This window comes from Lycium ferocissimum, chromosome 6, assembly GCF_029784015.1.
Source record: "Lycium ferocissimum isolate CSIRO_LF1 chromosome 6, AGI_CSIRO_Lferr_CH_V1, whole genome shotgun sequence".
Classification (NCBI taxonomy): domain Eukaryota; kingdom Viridiplantae; phylum Streptophyta; class Magnoliopsida; order Solanales; family Solanaceae; genus Lycium; species Lycium ferocissimum.
The window spans coordinates 2,524,744-2,544,397 of NC_081347.1; the positions used below are offsets into that span (position 1 = coordinate 2,524,744).

Sequence of the window (19,654 nt, forward strand, 5' to 3'; positions counted from 1 at the left end):
TTCAACATTTAATATATATTATAAAAAAATAATTCTACTTGCCAGTATGCACATGTCATTTGCCAGCTCCGGTTCTAAATCTCTATTATGTCACACAAACTCAAAATCTGAGATAACAACAGACAACATGCTCCTATAACGACCTCTAGTACGTCTTTAACTCCTATTCACTGCTTCCACCATGTAACATTTGACAGTAGATATCAATGGAGACTATGCTTCTTTAGTAGAACTTGGTAGTGGGGAGAAAGTACTTCAGCTCGAGCATTGGAGCTACACATGATTCCTGAAAATAGTTCCCCTTTGGTTCGTTTACTTTGTGATGTGAGGTGACTTACTAATTTCTCAAAGTCCTCCTTCATCCACCCGTTTTTGGCAAAGTTTTCTCGCTTCTCGCACATTCATCTGCAATTGGTTTTCAGACCAGCTACTTGTCAGCAAACGGAAGATGTGATTATATTTTAAAATGAAATTTAAAAAGAATGGATTATACCGTACCCAAGTTCTTTCGTGAATCTCTTTCTCAGGCCAAGAGTCTAGTTGTTCTGTTACAAACAGAGGAAACATGTGCCCTTCATAGGCAGTGTTACCGGTTCTGTTCTCAAAGTACCATCTTCCCAGTTTGCTATGCAAAAGTAATCCAAACCAGAATAAAACTTGTTAGAGTCACTTATAGGTAATAAAAATATAGATGTTATGACTTTATCAAGATCATTGTTAAAGAAATCGCAGACAGCAAAATAATCGCATATTCCTAATTCAAAACAATCACAACATCTAATCATGAATTATGCATTCAGTCTTTGAGGAAAGTGCTTAAAAATCAAGCCTCAATATTTTGCAAGAAATTGAGATGCCATGAGCCCTTATCTCTTCCACAGCTAGTATGCTGTCATTCATCTGATATAATAGACAACTTAATACAGAGACTTTATTGTTTGTTTTTCACCCTTTTCCTTTCAAAGAAGTACTCCCACCGTTCCATTTTATATATATATATATTCTCTATATATTTTTATATATATGTTATATAAAAGAATGACACCTTTATATATATATATTGAAAACTCTTTTTAACTTCAAACTTTCCATTTTACCCTTAATGACATGCTCTTACAGTCATAGAAAATGTCAATGCCATGTTTAAACCAACAGTTCTAAAGGGTACTTTTGGTACGTGCAAAAAGTACAACAACAACAACATACCCAGTGAAATCCCACAAGTGGGGTCTGGGTACGTGCAAAAGGTCTTTTTCTTAAATTCCACGCTAGTCAAACATGTCATATAAAATGAAACGAGGGCGTAGTATAAAAAAGAACTGAAAGATATCATGAGGGAGAACAAACCTTAACATCCCCTCGTACTCCAGCTTCCTCCACTGTCTCACATTGTGCTGCATCTTTGATTGTTTCATCTTTTTCCCGACCTCCCTGTCAGAACTAGAGAGAGATAGTTGTATTTAAATAAGAGATTACCTCTAATATAACAATCAGAGAGAGCATCAAAATAATATATTAAGAAGTTTTAAAGCCATGGATCAGTCGCTACTTAAAGCCATGGATCAGTCGCTACCTTTGGGAACAGGTATAGTTAATAAACTTCAAAGGCATCTTCATCTAACAATGATAACGCGGTATAACGCGGTGAAATCTTTATATTGTTAGGGTATACATCTGCAGAAAGACATGATCATGGAAACAGATGTAGTTAATAAAGTGACTACAACCTTAACACCAAAAATACATCTTTCCACATGAACCATATAAACAACAAAGTCAATCTGAAACTTGGTATTAAAAAATCCTTTGTGACTTTTTTATCATCTGAATGCGCAATATTCCAACAAAATTAAAATCTCTTTGACCTTCTGAATGCTGTGATAAATGACTGTAACCTTCTAGCTTTGCCAGCAATATGAAGAATTAAAGAATGCTAGATTCTGGGGAAAAAAGAATTAGAAAAATCAAGAGAAAATCCAATAATTTGATGCAGTTATTTCCCAACATCAATGTTTCTGATAGCCATGTACATGTTCATCTCCTTTGATAGCTCTGATTCTAATTCTCTAATATATCACACAACTACAATTCTAAGATAACAAAAATCATACTTCCAGCACTTCTTTTTCTGAGATAACCAAAGTCATACTTCTAGCACTTCTTTCGGTTGCTCTGAACTACTTAAACCACCGGCTAGATTGACCAGTTTAGTAATTAGTTCCTCCGGTAACTATTTCTACCACATGTAGATTTGACAGTGGATTGGTATCACTAAACTCTACACTTCTACAGTAGAACTTGGCAGTGGCAGAAAAAGTATTTGAGCTCGAAGTCCTAAAGGAAGAATAGTTGCTCGAACACTGGAGCTACATTCGATTCCTGGAAATAGTTCCCCTTTGGTCTGTTTGCTTTGTGATGTCAGGCGACTTACTGATAATTCTGCGGCCCCATTTAGACAAAATTTTCTTGCTTCGCGCACATTCATCTGTAATTGGTTTTTGGACAAGCTACTTGTCAGCAAACGGAAGTGTGAATATACATCAAAATGAAATTTAAAAAGAATGAATTATTCCATACCCAAGTTCTTTCGCGAATCTCGTTCTCAGGCCAATAGTCTAGTTGTTCTGTTACAAACAGAGGAAACATGTGCCCTTCATAGGCAGTGTCACCGGCTTTGTTCTCAAAGTACCATCTTCCCAATTTACACTGCAAAAGTGATCAGAAACCAATAAGAGTGAAACTTGTTAGAACCACTTACAAGTAATCAAAATATAGATTCAAGAAGAATGACTTATTGCATACCCATGTTCTTTCGCAAATCTCTTTCTTTGGCCAAGAGTCTAGTTGTTCTGTTACTAACAAAGGAAACATGTGCCCTTCACAGGCAATGTCACCGGTTTTGTTCTCAACGTACCATCTTCCTCTCCCAGTTTGCACTGCAAAAGTAATCCAAAACCAGAGTAAAACTTGTTAGAACCACTTATAAGTAATCCAAATATAGATGTTATTACTTTATCAATTCAATGTCAACAAGATAGTAGACTGTAAGATTTTAAAAAATCGCGTATTCCTAATCCAAAAAGAGCGATCACAACATCACATTTAATCATCAATTAGTGGAAACAGTCTAGAGAGAAAAGAGCTGCTAAGTAACTTTTTCGCTTAACTATCAAGCACTGACTGTTTTTGCTAGAAATTTTACAGATGTTAAGCCCTTAACTCTACCACAGCTGGTATACTGTCATTTATCTGATGCAATAGATAACTAGATAACACAGACTTTGTTTCTTATTTTTCACCTTTTCCCTAAAAATTAAAGCATAAAAGGAACCGAAAGAAATGAGGGAGAACGAACCTCAACTTCACCTTGTACTCCAGCTTCCTCCACTGTCTCACACTGTGCTGCATCTTCAATTGTTTCATCTTTTCCCGACCTCCCTGCCATAACAAGAGAGATATTTGTATTTAAAACAGAGATTTCCAAAATATAACAATCAGAGAGAGCATCAAAATGTTAGTGATTCAGCTACAGCCTTAACACAAAATACATCTTTCCACATGAATCAATATACAACAAAGTCAAATCTGAAACTTGGCACTAAAAAGGCAGAATAATGGCTTGCAGAGTAAACGAATACAGACGGAGTTACCAACAAATGATGCAAGTCACAAATTGTGAGGCGACTTACTAACATTTTCAAGGCTTCTTTCATCCACCCATTTTAGCAAAGTTATCTTGCCATTTTTCTGCAATTTATTTGTTGGACAAGCTACTTGTCAGCAAATGGAAGATGTGATTATATTTCAAAACGAAATTTAAAAAAATGAATTACTGCATACCCAAGTTCTTTAGCGAGTCCCTTTCTCAGGCCCATAGTCTAGTTGTTCCCTTTATAGGCAGCGTAACTGGTTTTGTTCTCAAATTACCATGTCCCCAGTTTGCTATGCAAAAGTGATCCAAAACCAGAATAAAGATCTGGATGTTATTACTTTATCACTGTCAATAAAACAGCAGAGAGCAAGATAATCACATATTCCTAATCCGAAACAATCAGAACATCTAATTATGAATTAGTGCATTCAGACTTGAGCAAAGGGCATAAAAATCTAGCACTCAATATATTGCAAGAAATCGAACTGTCATGAGCCATTATCTCTACCACAGCTAGTATGCTGTCATTCGTCTCATGTAATAGACAAGTTAACACACAAGACATTGTTGCTTATTTTTTCACCTTTTTCCTTTAAAAGTACTCTCAATGTTCCATTTTATATGACGTTCTCTCCTTTAATCTGTTCAAAAAGAATGACACATTTTCTATTCGAAACTCTTTAATTTCAAACTTTCCATTTTACCCTTAATGACATGCTCTTATAGCCATAGAAATGTCTTTTGATAAGTGCAAAACGTCCTTTTTCTTAAACTCCACCTTTAGTCAAACATGTCATATTTATAAAATGAACGGAGGGCGAAGTACAAAAAGAACTAAAACAGATTATAAGGGAGAACGAACCTTAAAATCCCCTCTTACTCCACCCTCTCATGTTGTGCTCTATCTTTGATTGTTTCATCATTTTCCCACCTCCCTGCCATAACAAGAGAGATACTTATATCTAAAGCAGAGATTTCCTCTAATATAACAATCAGAGAGCATCAAAATGATAGATTAAGAAGTTGTAAACCCATGGATCAGTGGATACCTTTGGAAAATAAAAAACCCTTTGCCTTTTCTGTGGACATAATGAGAAGAAATTCAAAGGCATCTTCATCTATCAATGATAACTCAGTGAAATCCTTATATATGTGATACATCTCCACATGAAAATCATACAACAAAGTCAAAATCTGAAACGTGGTACTCAAAAAAGAAGAATATCGGGTTTCAGTAAATGAATTACGATGGAGCACCAAGTTGTAATGCAAGTCATAAGATGTCACGGAATACTCCACAAGCTGTCACTTCAATAAAAAAAATACATTTACTATTTTAGTTTACAACTGTTGTTATCTCATAAAGTGTTGTTTTTCTACCATTTTCCTATCTATACCAAGTTAAAAGCGTATTGCTAAACTTAGAACACGATTGTCACCTTTCGATAAGAAAAGGTTTGATGCAGAACTGTTAAACTGAGTCATCTCACATAAAGTTCTTGAAGTTCTTGGTAAGAAACTTCTGGTTTGTTCATGATGACAATTATTTAGAAATGGTGAACTTCAGTTTGTTATGGAGAGTATACGAGTGTAGGTTCTTTCTAATAAGATGGCCATCACAATAGTAAACATCAAATATCAACATTCAAGTTTAGTTTTATAAATTAAATCCAGAGTGCTCACTTGCTCAACATCTTCAGTCTCTTGCCAGTTGCCTCTGCTTAGTTAACTGTCGCAACCCACCAAAACTTATTTTAACAAACCGCTTTAGATCAAATTAAATTGTAAAAAGAAGATGCTCATGTGGGTAAAGCAGTTCGATCGGCCATAAGGAAATTCGAGCATGGTTATAAATTACTTTTAAGAGCACTTTGATAGGAAAAAACTGTGGAATATCAAGGATTTTCATTTTTTCTGTGACTGTATTAGTACTGCCTGTACTTCTTGAAATCTTTTCAGAATGACAGCGTAAATTTCTGGCATCAATAACTTAAATAGTGGCTAACACTTCATCCAAATTTCCCCCAATTTGCAGTGTTAACTTTTCATTTTAGACTTTACTAAACTTCAAATTCAAATAATTGATTTGTGAGCACTTTCAGGTACTAACAGAATTAATGTCGCATGATTCCAGGATCTGATTAGAGCATCGAAAATTTAAACTTGTTGTTAGCCTTTAATTTATCTTGGTTAATCATGGCTCAGCAAGTGAAGACAAGGTGGAGAATCAATAGACAAAACTCACTGATGATGTCTGTAGACACTGAAATTTAGTCGAACTTAAATCCACAAATTAATTTGGACCGTATTCTAAATTTGAGATGTAAGTGTTGGTCCAAACAAATATTATGAGCTAATATAATCGGATTTATTGCTTAAGTCCAATTGGTAGGGATTTAATTGAAAGACAAATTCAATTGGGCTAGTTACATCTTGTCGGACTTCACATAATGACGCTCTGTATTTGAGTCGGGGTCCGTGCCCCGTATCAAATGACGTGGCACTCCAAGTCAAGTCAAGGACCGGTTGATCATGCCACGTGCATAAGTGACGCGACATCTTGAAGACAATAGAAGAACCCAATCAAATGTGTAAGTGTTCGAATGACAAGGTTCACCCAATCATATACAAACCCTAGCTCCCTACAACTGTTATAAATAGGGGTCTTCACAAAGCCAAAAAAAAGAAAAGGAAGAAAAATACATGAGAAGCTCTCACCAAAGTCTCCGCATACTAAGAAGTCTTCGCTCCAGTGGTGAGCGCGAGTTTCCATACCTCGTTTGTGATTAAAGCTCGGCTCCGCATTCGTAGTGAAATATCAACAACAAGTGATCTGTCCATTCAAGAACAACAAAGCCCTTGATTGACGGCGGTATTGTGAGGAGAAGAATCGAGAGGATTATATCTTTTTGTTTAAGATTTCATAAGATTGTAACCCCCGCACAAAATTCTTGAAATCAAATATTATTCTTTGTCGCTATTTTTTTCTTATCTTGATTTTTATTTTCGGGGAATGAAAGATTAGTCGTTACAAATTTGGCACGCCCGGTGGGATGATCTTACCTCTCATCTCTTCTCTCCCGACGGTTGAAGTTCAAAAACACTAAGATGGCTTCCGAAGGTCAACTTCGAAATCCGTCGCAAAAATTATCGGATCCAAATTCTCTGTTCTTGTGGAAAACATCCCGGATGTTACTAAGGGGCATCGGACCGTCAGCTAAGCCAAATTGCTAGGAGCACGAGCCGCAAGCACGATGCGAATCTCTTGTCGTCTTTTGGTTCTTCTTCAAAGGCATGAGATCTCCATGCAAACACCATAGAAAAAGGCGAGGATGTCGCCAAAATAGTAGAGAGGGTTCTTGCCCAACTTAGTTTATCTGGGTCCAAGAAATCCTTCCTTGCAAGTCGATGATGATGTCTTAAGCCTTCGGATGTACTCCGCATAACATGTTCGCATCATATGTTAGCGAAAATCCATATTCTTCTCCATCACCTACGATGGTGGTGCATGCGATGATGACTAATGCTTCAACCATAGAAGAACAACTTGAAAATTTGACGCAGTTGAAAGCCTATCGAAGTATGTTAAAGATCGAATCTTTAAAATGCGAGGTTAACGAATAAATTGGAGAGCATGGGGGCGGGGAATCTACCCAAGCACCTGTGAAGCTTCATGAAACACAAGAGGAAGAAGAGTCCTCTGCAAAACAAGCAACAACGATTAAGAAGGTCCAAGTCCCGGCCAAAGGTCTGATTCCCGCTGGCCAGTTGAAGGACTTCATCATGGAGGCTATCAAGGATAAATTTGAGCCCGCACCCAAATCTTCTCTTACATATGCAAAGCCTTATACGCGAAGGATTGATAAGTTGAAGATGCCTGCTGGCTATCAACCTCATAAGTTGCAGCAATTCGACGGCAAGGGAATCCGAAACAACACATAGCACACTTTGTTGAAACTTGCAATAATGTTTGAACATATGGTGATTACCTTGTCAAGCAATTTGTTCGATCCCTCAAAGGGAATGCCTTCGATTGGTACATAGACCTCGAACCTAGTTCCATTGATAGGTGGGAGCAACTAGAGCAAGAATTTCTTAACCGCTTCTACAGCACAAGGCGCGTTGTGAGCATGATAGAGCTTACAAATTCCCGCCAGATAAAGGGTGAGAAAGTTGTTGACTTCATCAATCGTTGGAGGAGCTTGAGCCTTAACTGCAAAGATCGCCTTAGTGAAACTTCTGGGATCGAAATGTGCATCCAAGGTATGCATTGGGGTCTTCGTTACATCTTGCAAGGAATAAGGCCCAAAACATTTGAAGAGTTGGCAACTCGTGCGCATGATATAGAATTAAGCATTGATACAAGTAGAGATCAATTGTTGCATGTCCGTGAGCCTCACGAAGATGAAGATATGGAAGACTTCTATAGTGGGGGCAAGTTTGAATCCGAAGATGAAATAGAAGAGTCCATGTATGTTACAGCGCTCCTTAACGCAAGAGCCTAAACTGCAAGTTGAAACGCTCCTCGACGCAAGAGCCTAAATCTGCAAGTTGAAATACTCCTGGCCAGCATGAGTTGAAACTGTGTACGGCCCCAAAAAAAATGTCACTAGGTTGAAAACCTCGAAGCGGCCTAGGCAAAAGTTGGACAAATATATATATATATATATATATATATATATATATATATATATATATATATATATATATATATATATATATAAACTCTTCTTTTTCTGAACTACGTTATGACTTGATCCTCTTCACGAGGTACGTAGGCGCTTAGAGTTACATTCTAAGTTCAGTCGCACATGTTTAACAAATAAAGGCGTGGCAAGATGTGGTCACCGAAATTAAAGTTGGGGGGCCATCACATTAGTTCTTTCAAATGCAAATATATACATTGCTAAAGGATCAAGATGATTTGCGTCAAACTGAAAGGGACATTTCATTGCTTCAATATTACATTACAAGAATTTGATACATCCGAAAAATGGAGCAATGATGAAAATAGATAGACGACATCCTATACGAAGAGCTTAAAGCCATGTAAATGATTGAAAGCTGAGGTTCATTGTCGATTTATCTGGAAGGCTTCTCCCAAATTTGTTAGATGTCTTAAGATTTGATGAATCACCCTCAACGGCTAGCATCTGCATTCAGTAGTTGTGTTGATTGCTTGAGCATGGGTCTCTTTGTTAAGCCATGAGCATGGTGATTTTTGTGCGTGTGTTTATTGAAGTTCCATATGTGAGAAGTTGTCTCCTTTTTTTAAAAAAAAAAAAAAAACCTCTAATCATTGGAGAGCCACCTTTGATGAGCTTCAAGAATACAAAAACAAATCAAGTATATCTTTGGAGAAGGAGCGACTTTGCGAGATGATCTTTTGCAACAAACCTTTCTTTTTGCATTGAGATGTTGCTTGCTACTTGGTACTGAAAACTTCAATATATTCACATCTTGTGTATCTCCTTGGTTTGATACCCTCGGCATTCCGTTACAAACCTGCAAGAGAGACGAAAGAAACGAGTGAACGATTGTGAAGCATGATATAAAAAGTAGCCATGTGTCTTATTGTAGAATCAATTTTGAATAAAAATCGTGTGGTTCAATCCAAGATAAGTTCAGTCTCAAACATTGTCGTGACCATAGGTTTTGAAGATTGGAAGTTGAAGAATCAAATGAATTGCAATTCGGACTCTGCAAGCATATGATATGAACATTGTTTTTGGCCTAAAGCATGCAAATCTAAAGCTTCAGCACAGTTGGGTAAACTTCGACAAGCTACTGTGGCTAATGTGGAAGGAATTTCGCCTTGAATTTTGAATAAATTGCAAATCTTTCAGTTACGCTTCTATACGATCAAGTATCTCTCAAATTGAACACTTCAATCATGAGATATGATTTTTTCCGCCCAAGAATGCAAATCTGGAAAGTCATTGCGGAGATCCGTTGATCAACTTCAAAATTTAATTCAAGCAGAATCTGAAGGAGTTTGGCTCTAATATTTTGATATGTCGCCTCTTTTGAAGTCTAGTTTCTTTAGAATCAGAGGATCTCCATTCCATCATTCCTACATCAAAGAATAAATATTTTTGCAAAGATACGCCAAGTACTTGATCGTAGAAGTTTGGAAAGGGATACCCCAAGTCAACCTCGCCAAGTCGCAATGATGATATCATATAGTTTCTCTCAAGCTTCAACAAGGGATGCTTACGCTGCCAAAGGAGTGCTCAGTGATTTTACCGAGCCGCAAGAGAACTGACTTAAATCTACTTCAATGCCAAATATTGGACGAAGAATTCACCATGTACATTTTGACAAACTCAAGAAGAGGATGCTCCATGATTCATGAGCTTCGTCGCCAAAAAAGATGCAAACGTGTGGTTCGAAACTAAAAACGCCAGTGTCAACGAAGGTATACCCAGTGGATTCTTCGCAGTCGTTTGGCCATCACTTAAATCTCCTTAGTTTGATAGCGAAGCACTCTCTTGAAAACACACAAAAAAAAAAAAAAAAAAAAAAAAATCTTAAGCTCTCGGGGCCGACGGCACGACGCTTCAATTTGGCACGATAGACATGGATTGAGGCCCCCGATATCACGAAGCTTTATCTTGCGGTCAATAGTTTGATCTTGAATATCAATCTCTACCACCCTAATGCTAAGTCGATCTTGGCATGTCCATTGGATCTGTTGTCGAAACTCAGGCGGCGAACTTTACCAAATACGGAAAGGGTAATAATCCAAGTATTGAAACATCCATCATGATGAGAAGAATTGGCGGCGTGACTTCTGCGAGGTTGCGGACTTCAAGAGAAAGCACCTTTTCATAGACTTGCACGAGGAGAGTTGCCCCATGACATCCTCGGTCTCCTTTATAGACCATTCGTAAAATGACGAAGAGATGCGAGGAGTCATCTTCTAACAAGTAGGAAGGCGGCGATGGGTTTGGAGGATGAATCTCAAGGCAACGACTTTGGCGTTCGCATTTCGTTGGTCGCCCACTATCTCTAGATGAGGATACGGCATATTGCGGTCATAAAAGTGCATTATATTTGCGGGAAATTAAAACTATATAGATGGACCCAAAGACACAAAAAAATTAAAAAAAAAGACCCAGGAGCAAGTTTCGTAGAGCATGTGTCCAAAGCCAAAAAGCAAAAAAATCAGATTACGCTGGCTGATTAAAAAAAAATATACTTGAGCCAATATAGAAGCAATTTGATTGTGATTTTCGTATGTAAGCGTAGCTTTATGAGTCTTCTTTCCGACGCCGCAAACCGTTCGTGATTGCGATGTTCTAAGTCAAGATATAAGATTTTTCGTCGAGCACAAGACTAATAAACCAGCGAATCAGAATTCAAGGTCTGACTCTCGATCAATATCTGAGCAAATATAGAAATAATTTGGTGCGATTTCCACGTGCGATGTAGCTCTACGGAGTCTAGTTTCCGAAACATCAAGCGGATCATGATTTGACGTTCCTACATCGAGATATGAATTTTCTACCACAGACATGTAGGGCTGTGAAGAAAGTGACAGAAAATTCATATCGAAGAAATTACGACGGAGATGACTTCAAACTAGCTCGACGATGCCAAATTGAAGTTTGACTACCGTGAGAATGTGGGTATTTATAGATGTCAAAAGCTGGTCAAAAAAAATTGGTTCCAACATGGACTACTCAAGAAATCCTTGTTCTAGTTGGAATCAAATTATGGAAAGTTTAAGAGTATATGTGGCGGTTAAATTCTATAAATGGAAGTGACTACTTTCCACGTGAATGTGAGGGTACCCTGTGCAGTACCAGCACCTCCTTACAAAATTTAATAGTATCATTCTCAAAGGGCTGTATATTTCCTAAGTACATAGTCTGTACGTCTGGAAAGTGTTAGTACATGGAAAATACTTACGTATGGAAAGCTACTGATTCCTCCTAATGTGAAAGTATTTGCATATGGAAAATACTTATGTATGGAAAGCCACTATTTTTTACTAATATGGAGAGTGCTTATGTATGGAAAGTCACTGTTCTCTCCTAGTAAGATTAGGCTTACTTATGGCGGTGGTAAAAATCCGCTTGCGACACAATTGAAGAGCTTGAGCACAATTATTTCCTGTCAGATTTCAAATATTTTGCTGGAAATCAACTATATAGAGGTAAAAAAAAATGTTTGCTTCATGAATGCTCCAAGTCTCGTCTCTAAAAGGCCTGACAAGTCATGCACCTCAACAAGCCTTGAAGCAGGGGGCATTTGTAGACATTGAAATTTAGTCGGACTTAAATCCACAAATTAATTTGGACCGCATTCTAAATTTGAGATGTGAGTGTTGGTAGAACAAATATTATGAGCTAACATAATCGGATTTATTGCTTAAGTCCAATTGGTAGGGATTTAATTGAAAGACCAATTCAATTGGGCTAGTCTATCTTGTCGGACTTCACATAATGAGCCCACTCTATTGCCCAAGGTCCGTGCACGTATCAAATGACGTGGCGCTCAGAGTCAAGTCAGGACCGGTCAAATATGCGTGCGTAAGTGACGCAGCATGCCAAGACAATAGAGAACCGATCAAATGTCGCCAAGTGTTCAAATGACGAGTTCAACCAATCATATACAAACCACAGCTCTCCCCTACAACTATAAATAAGGGGTCTTCTGAAAACCAAAAAAAAAAAAGAAAAGGAAGAAAAATACATAGAGAAGCTCTCGGCCGCAAGTCTTCCGCAGCGTACTAAAGTGCTTCGCTCAGTGGTGAGCCGAAGTTTCCATACCTCTACGTTTGTGATTAAAGCTCGGCCTCGCATTCGTAGTGAAATATCAATAACAAGTGATCTGTCCATTCAAGAACAAGCAAAGCCCTTGATTGACGGCCGTATTGTGTGAGGAGAAGAATCGGAGGATTATATCTTTTTGTTTAAGATTTCATAAAGATTGTAACCCACTTGCACAAATTCTTGAAATCAAATATTATTCTTTGTCGCTATTTTTCTTATCTTGATTTTTTATTTTCGGGGAATGAAAGATTATTCGTTACAAATTTGGCACGCCCGGTGGGACAATCTTTACCTCTCGTCTCTTCTCTCCGGAGTTGAAGTTCAAAAACACTAAGATGGCCCGAAGAGGTCGACTCGAAATCGCGTCCGCAAAAATTATCGGATCAAATTCCTACAACTTTGCTGGAAAACATCCCGAGATATTTACTAAGGAGCATCGAACCGTCAACCAAGCCAAATTGCTAGGAGCACGAGCTTCGCAAGCACGGATCGAATCTGTTTCGTCTTTGGTTCTTCTTCAAAGGCATGAGATCTCCGCAAACACCATAGAAAAAGGCGAGGATGTCGCCAAAATAGTAGAGAGGGTTCTTGCCCAACTTAGTTTATCTGGTCCAAGAAATCCTTCCGCAAGTCGATGATGATGTCTTAGCTCGGATCTACTCCGCATAACATGTTCGCATCATATGTTAGCGAAAATCCATATTCTTCTCCATCACCTACGATGGTGGTGCGTACGATGATGACTAATGCTTGACCATAGAAGAGCAACGACTTGAAAATTTGTGAAAGCGATTTGAAAGCCTATCGAAGTATGTTAAAGATCAAGATGCTAAAATCACCAAGTTAACAAATAAATTGGAGAGCATGGTAAGCTGAAGGGGAATCTGCCCAGCACTTTGTGAAGCTTCGCGGAAACACAAGAGGAAGAAGAGTCCTCGCAAAACAAACAACGACGATTAAGAAGGTCAGTCCGGCCAAAGGTCGATTCCCGTGCCGGTTGAAGGACTTCATCATGGAGGGTATGAATGAATTTGAGCCCGCACCCAAATCTTCTCTTACGTATGCAAAGCCTTATACGCGAAGGATTGATAAGTTGAAGATGCCTGCTGACTATCGACCTCCTAAGTTGCAGCAATTCGACGGCAAGAATCGAAACAACACATAGCACACTTTGTTGAAACTTGCAATAATCGGAACATATGGTGATTACCTTGTCAAGCAATTTCGATCCCTCAGGGAATGCACCCGATTGGTACATAGACCTCGAACCTAGTTCCATTGATAGGTGGGAGCAACTAGAGCAGAATTTCTTACCGGCTTCTCCAGCCTGGCGCATTGTGAGCATGATAGAACTACAAAATTCCCGCCGGATAAGGGTGAGAAAGTTGTTGACTTAAATCGATATTTGGAGGGCTTGAGCCTTAGCGCAAATATCGCCTTAGTGAAAACCGGGATCGAAATGTGCATCGAAGGTGCTGCATTGGGGTCTTCGTTACATCTTTTGCAAGGAATAAGGCCCAAAACATTTGAAGAGTTGGCAACTCGTGCGCATGATATAGAATTAAGCATTGATACAAGTAGAGATCAATTGTTGCGTATAAAGTGAGCCTCACGAAGGTCAGAATATAGAAGACTTCCATAGTGGGGGCAAGTTTGAATCAGGAAGATGAAATAGAAGAGTCCGTGTATGTTACGGCGCTCCACTTAACGCAAGAGCCTAAGCTAGAGTTGAAACGCTCCCGACGCAAGAGCCTAAATCCGCAAGTTGAAATACTCTGACGGCCGTGAGTTGAAGCGTATACGGCCCCAAAAAAAATGTACGCTGGGTTGAAAACCTCGAAAGGGCGGCCTAGGCAAAAGTTAGGACAATATATATATATATATATATATATATATATATATATATATATATATATATATAAACTCTTTTCGAACTACGTTATGACTTGATCTCTTCAGCGAGGTACGTAGGCGCTTAGAGTTACATTCTAAGTTCGGTCGCACATGTTTAACAAATAAAGGCGTGGCAAGATGTGGTCACCGAAATTAAAGTTGGGGGGCCGTCACATTAGTTCTTTCAAATGCAAATATATACATTTGCTAAAGGATCAAGATGATTTCGTCAATTTGAAAGGACATTTCATTGTGATTACATTACAAGAATTTGATACATCCGAAAAATGGAGCAATGATGAAAATAGATAAACGACAAACATCCTATACGAAGAGCTTAAAGCACATGTAAATGATTGAAAACTGAGGTTCATTGTCGATTTATGGAAGGCTTCTCCCAATTTGTTAGATGTCTTAAGATTTGATGAATCACCCTCGACGGCTAGCATCTGCATTCGGTAGTTGTGTTGATTGTGGCATGGGTCTCTTTGTTAAGCCATGAGCGTAGTGTTTTTATTGCGTGTGTTTATTGATTCCATATGTGAGAAATTTGTCTCCTTTTTTTAAAAAAAAAAAAAAAAACCTCTAATCATTGGAGAGCCACCTTTGATGAGCTTCAAGAATACAAACAAATCAGAGTATATCTTCCGGAGAAGGAGCGGCTTTGCGAGATATGATCCTACGCAACAAACCTTCTTTTTGCATTGAGATGTTGCTTGCTACTTGGTACTGAAAACTTCAATATATTCACATCTTGTATCTGTGGTTTGGTACCCTCGGCATTCCGTTACAAACCAAGAGAAGCAAAGAGAAGCAAGTGAACGGTCCAGAACGATTATAAGTAGCCATGTGTCTTGTTGTAAGAATAAATTTTGAATAAAAATCGTGTGGTTCAATCCAAGATAAGTTCGGTCTCAAAGACATTGTAGTGACCATAGGTTTTGAAGATTGGAAGTTGAAAGAGTCAAATGAATTGCAATTAGGACTTTCTTGCAGCTACCAATCTGTGACATTGTTTTTGGCACCAAAACGGCACCAAATCTAAAGCTTGACACAGTTGGGTAAACTTCGACAAGCTACGCTGGCTAATGTGGAAGAAATTTCGCCTTGAATTTTGAATAAATTGCAAATCTTCGGTTACGCTTCTTATACGATCAAGTATCTCTCAAATTGAACACTTCAATCATGAGATATGACTTTTTCCGCCCAAGAATGCAAATCTGGAAAGTCATTTACAGATCCGACTGATCAACTTCAAAATTTAATTCAAAGCCGATCCCGAAGGAGTTTGGCTCTAATATTTTGATATGTCACCTCTTTTGAATCCTAGTTTCTTTTAGAATCAAGAGGATCTCATTCCATCATTCCTACATCAAAGAATAAATATTTTTTTGCAAAGATGCGCCAAGTATGATCGCCGAAGTTTGGAAAGGATACCCCAAGAGTCAACCTCGCTAAGTCGCAATGATGATATGCACCACATAGTTTCTCTCCAAGCTTCAACAAGCGGATGCTAAACGCTGCCAAAGGAGTGCTCCAAGTTGATTTTACCGAGCCGCAAAAGGACAACATCTACTAATGCCAAATATTGGGCAGAAAGAATTCACCATGTACATTTTTGACAAACTCAAGAGAAGAGGATGCTCCATGATTCATGAGCTTCGTCGCCAAAAAAGATGCACCACGTGTGGTTCGGCGCCAAAGCTTCAATTGTAAACGAAGGCATACCAGGCGGGTTCTTCGCCATCATTTGGCCATCACTTAAATCTCCTTAGTTTGATAGCGAAACACTCTCTTGAAACCTGCAAAAAAAAAAAAAAAAAAAAAAAATCTTAAGCTCAGAGACCCAACGACGACGCTTCAATTTGGCACGATAGACATGGTCGAGGCCCCAATATCAGTGTTTATCTGCCATGTCAATAGTTTGATCTTCAATATCAATCTCTCGCCACTAATGCTAAGTCGTCTTGGCATGTCCATTGGATCTGTTGTCAAGAACTCAACTGGCGAACTTTACCAAATACGGAAAGGGTAATAATCCAAGTATTGAAACATCCATCATGATGAGAAGAATTGGCAGGCGTGACTTCCTGCGAGTTGCGGACTTCAAGAGAAGCACCTTTTCATAGACTTGCCTGAGAAGTTGCCCATGACATCCTCGGTCTCCTTTATAGACCATTCTGTAAGACGAAGAGATGCAGGAGTCATCTTTCTAACAAGTAGGAAGGCGCTGATGGCTGGAGGATGACCCCAAGGCAACGACTTTGAGCGTTTCTGCTGGTCGCCCACTATCTCTAGATGAGGATACGGCATATTGCGGTCATAAAAGTGCATTATATTTGCGGGAAATTAAAACTATATAGATGGACCCAAAGACCTGCAAAAGAAATTAAAAAAAAAAGGGACAGGCAAGTTTCGTAGAGCATGTCCAAAGCCAAGAAAGCAAAATCAGATTCTGTGGCTGATTAAAAAAAAATATACTTGAGCCAATATAGAAGCAGCAATTTGATTGTGATTTTCGTATATAGCGTAGCTTTATGAGTCTTCTTTCGACGCCGCAAACCGTTCGTGATTTGCGATGTTCCTAAGTCAAGATATAAGATTTTTCGTCGAACGCACAAGACTAATAAACCAGCGAATCAGAATTCAAGGTCTGACTCTCGATCAATATCTGAGCAAACAAAAGAAATAACGTTGGTCGCCATTTCCGTGCGATGTAGCTCTACGAGTCTAGTTTCCGAAACATCAAGCGGATCATGATTTCGACGTTCCTACATCGAGATATGAATTTTCTACCACAGACATGTAGGGCTGTGAAGAAAGTGACGAAAATTCATATCGAAAGAAATTACCTGACGGAGATGACTTCAAACTAGCTCGACGATGCCACAAATTGAAGTTTGACTACCGTGAGAATGTGGGTATTTATAGATGTCAAAAGCTGGTCCAAAAAAAATTGGTTCCAACATGGACTACTCAAAGAAATCCTTGTTCTAGTTGGAATCAAATTATGGAAAGTTTAAGAGTATATGTGGCGGTTAAATTCTATAAATGGAAGTGACTACTTTCCACGTGAATGTGAGGGTACCCTGTGCAGTACCAGCACCTCCTTACAAAATTTAATAGTATCATTCTCAAAGGGCTGTATATTTCCTAAGTACATAGTCTGTACGTCTGGAAAGTGTTAGTACATGGAAAATACTTACGTATGAAAAAGCTACTGATTCCTCCTAATGTGAAAGTATTTGCATATGGAAAATACTTATGTATGGAAAGCCACTATTTTTTACTAATATGGAGAGTGCTTATGTATGGAAAGTCACTGTTCTCTCCTAGTAAGATTAGGCTTACTTATGGCGGTGGTAAAATCCGCTTACGCTACACAATTGAAGAGCTTCAGCACAATTATTTCCTGTCAGATTTCAAATATTTTGCTGGAAATCAACTATATAGAGGTAAAAAAAAAATGTTTGCTTCATGAATGCTCCAAGTCTGTCTCTAAAAGGCCTAATAAGTCATGCCTAACAAGCCTCAAGAAAGCGGGGGATTTGTAGACATTGAAATTTGATTTAAACACGTTGTAAATTAATTTAGACCGCATTCTAATTCCGAGATGTGAGTGTTAGATTAACATTATGAGCTAACATAATCTGATTTATTTAATAAGCCTCCAATTGGTAGGGATTTAATTGAAAGACCAATTCAATCGGGCCTAAGTCCATCTTGTCGGACTTCACATAACGAGCCCACTTATTAGCTCCAAGGTCCGTGCCACGTATCAAATGACGTGGCGCTCCAAGTCAAGTCAGGACCGAGTCAAATCATGCCACGTGCATAAGTGACGCGAAAGATGCCAAGACAAAGAACCAATCAAATGTCGCCAAGTGTTCAAATGACAATCATACCCCTATTTTAACCGCAATCAAAATAGCTTACAACATCCCTGATAATTCCGTACATAAGAAAGGCTAAGAGTCGCCACCTACTATTTATGGTGAATTAGGGCACCTAAGGTAATTAAAGTTATTATCTAAAGTTAATTTGTTTTTAAAGTCTACGAAACCAAAAAATCTAGGTAAGGGTTCAACTAACCTAGAGGGAAGGTATTAGGCACCCCCTAAGTTCCATTAATAATGGTTAACCGACCGGACTAAATTTTAATTAGGCTAAGTGTAAATATAGTGTTGTAGAAAGAAAGTAACTTTGTAAGTATTGTTAAAGTTATAAATATAATAATGTTATTTAAAATAAGACTTGTAGAAAATATGATAATTTACATATAAGTAATAGTTTTTGAGATGAGATTTTAGTAGTTTTGAACTTTAGATAAACCATATTATATGAATATAGCAATGTAGAAAATTTAGATGTATAAATAGGATTCAAAAAGAAGTGAGTTTTCTTTTTCCCTTTTTATTATTATTTTTTATTAACTATGCTTAGCTAAAAGTCTACGTAATTGATTCAAACTTGAAGAGTTATTTATAAAGTATACTTGAGTTTGTACTTGCAGTATTAATGATGCTGTTTCGAAATCAAGATAATAAGAATATAACTCCTTTATTCGAAAATATGAATTTATACTATCAATTACTCCTAGAGTGACTATTATGGATGCTATAAATGATTTGAATATAAAGAGAAAATGAATCTTATGGGATTAATTATTAATTTTCCTTAAATTAACTACTCTATGCTAGAGCTAAACCCATTAATTTACTAGAAATTCATCTAAAACAAAAATGAGATAGGATGTTAGTCATACAAGCAAATAAAATACACAACAGTAAAATAAGTAGGAGGAAAAAAATGTTAAATGGATACTGCCCATTTATTGAGGCCCATCCGCCGCGAATCAAGCTCACGGGCTCGGAGCCCGGTGAATTTTTACACTGCCGTCGCGGGCCGTTATAGCTTATTGGGCTATGGCCCAGATTTCATTTTTTTTTATGTTCCCTTGCTGCGCTTGTGTAGAGGAGAGATAATGTTTTCGTTGGGCTTTAGCCCAACACCGAATGCGAAAGACAAGTCCCTCGGACTCACGTGGGGTGGTCATGCATGAAAATGAGAGAAAAAGATTAGTATGCAGTCAATAAATAAGATTAAACATATATAATATAAGTTCGAGACAAACCAACATGTATCTGCATACATATTTCATATCTAGGTACATCTCGTGTATACATATATATATTCCACAAACAAAACGGCATAGATATAAATTGGTAAGCATTGTTAGGCCTTATGTGTTATTCATCATGTTTGATTCCATGTACAATATGCCTAAGATTCACACATCACGATATGTATACCAAATGTATATGAATGT

The 19,654-nt window shown here is 38.0% G+C and overlaps 1 protein-coding gene across 9 annotated transcripts in view; it reads right to left on the reverse strand.

Annotated features, from left to right (window-relative positions):
* LOC132058893 (uncharacterized) overlaps positions 1-19,654 on the reverse strand; it is a 66,513-nt gene continuing 46,859 nt past the window's right edge. For 3 of the 9 annotated variants that reach the window (XM_059451301.1, XM_059451300.1, XM_059451308.1), the window contains 9 exons: positions 4,720-4,813; positions 3,367-3,438; positions 2,803-2,966; positions 2,578-2,706; positions 2,432-2,485; positions 1,574-1,617; positions 1,348-1,440; positions 499-625; positions 1-405 (listed from right to left, as the gene is read on the reverse strand). In XM_059451301.1, the coding sequence (XP_059307284.1) occupies positions 346-405; positions 499-625; positions 1,348-1,440; positions 1,574-1,617; positions 2,432-2,485; positions 2,578-2,706; positions 2,803-2,966; positions 3,367-3,438; positions 4,720-4,813 (837 nt within the window). In that variant the 3' untranslated portion in view covers positions 1-345. Of the gene's footprint in view, positions 406-493; positions 626-1,206; positions 1,274-1,342; positions 1,441-1,573; positions 1,618-2,431; positions 2,486-2,577; positions 2,707-2,802; positions 2,967-3,366; positions 3,439-4,719; positions 4,814-19,654 lie in introns of those variants that run through there. The other 6 variants (XM_059451305.1, XM_059451303.1, XM_059451302.1 and 3 more) reach the window with 6 other exon arrangements.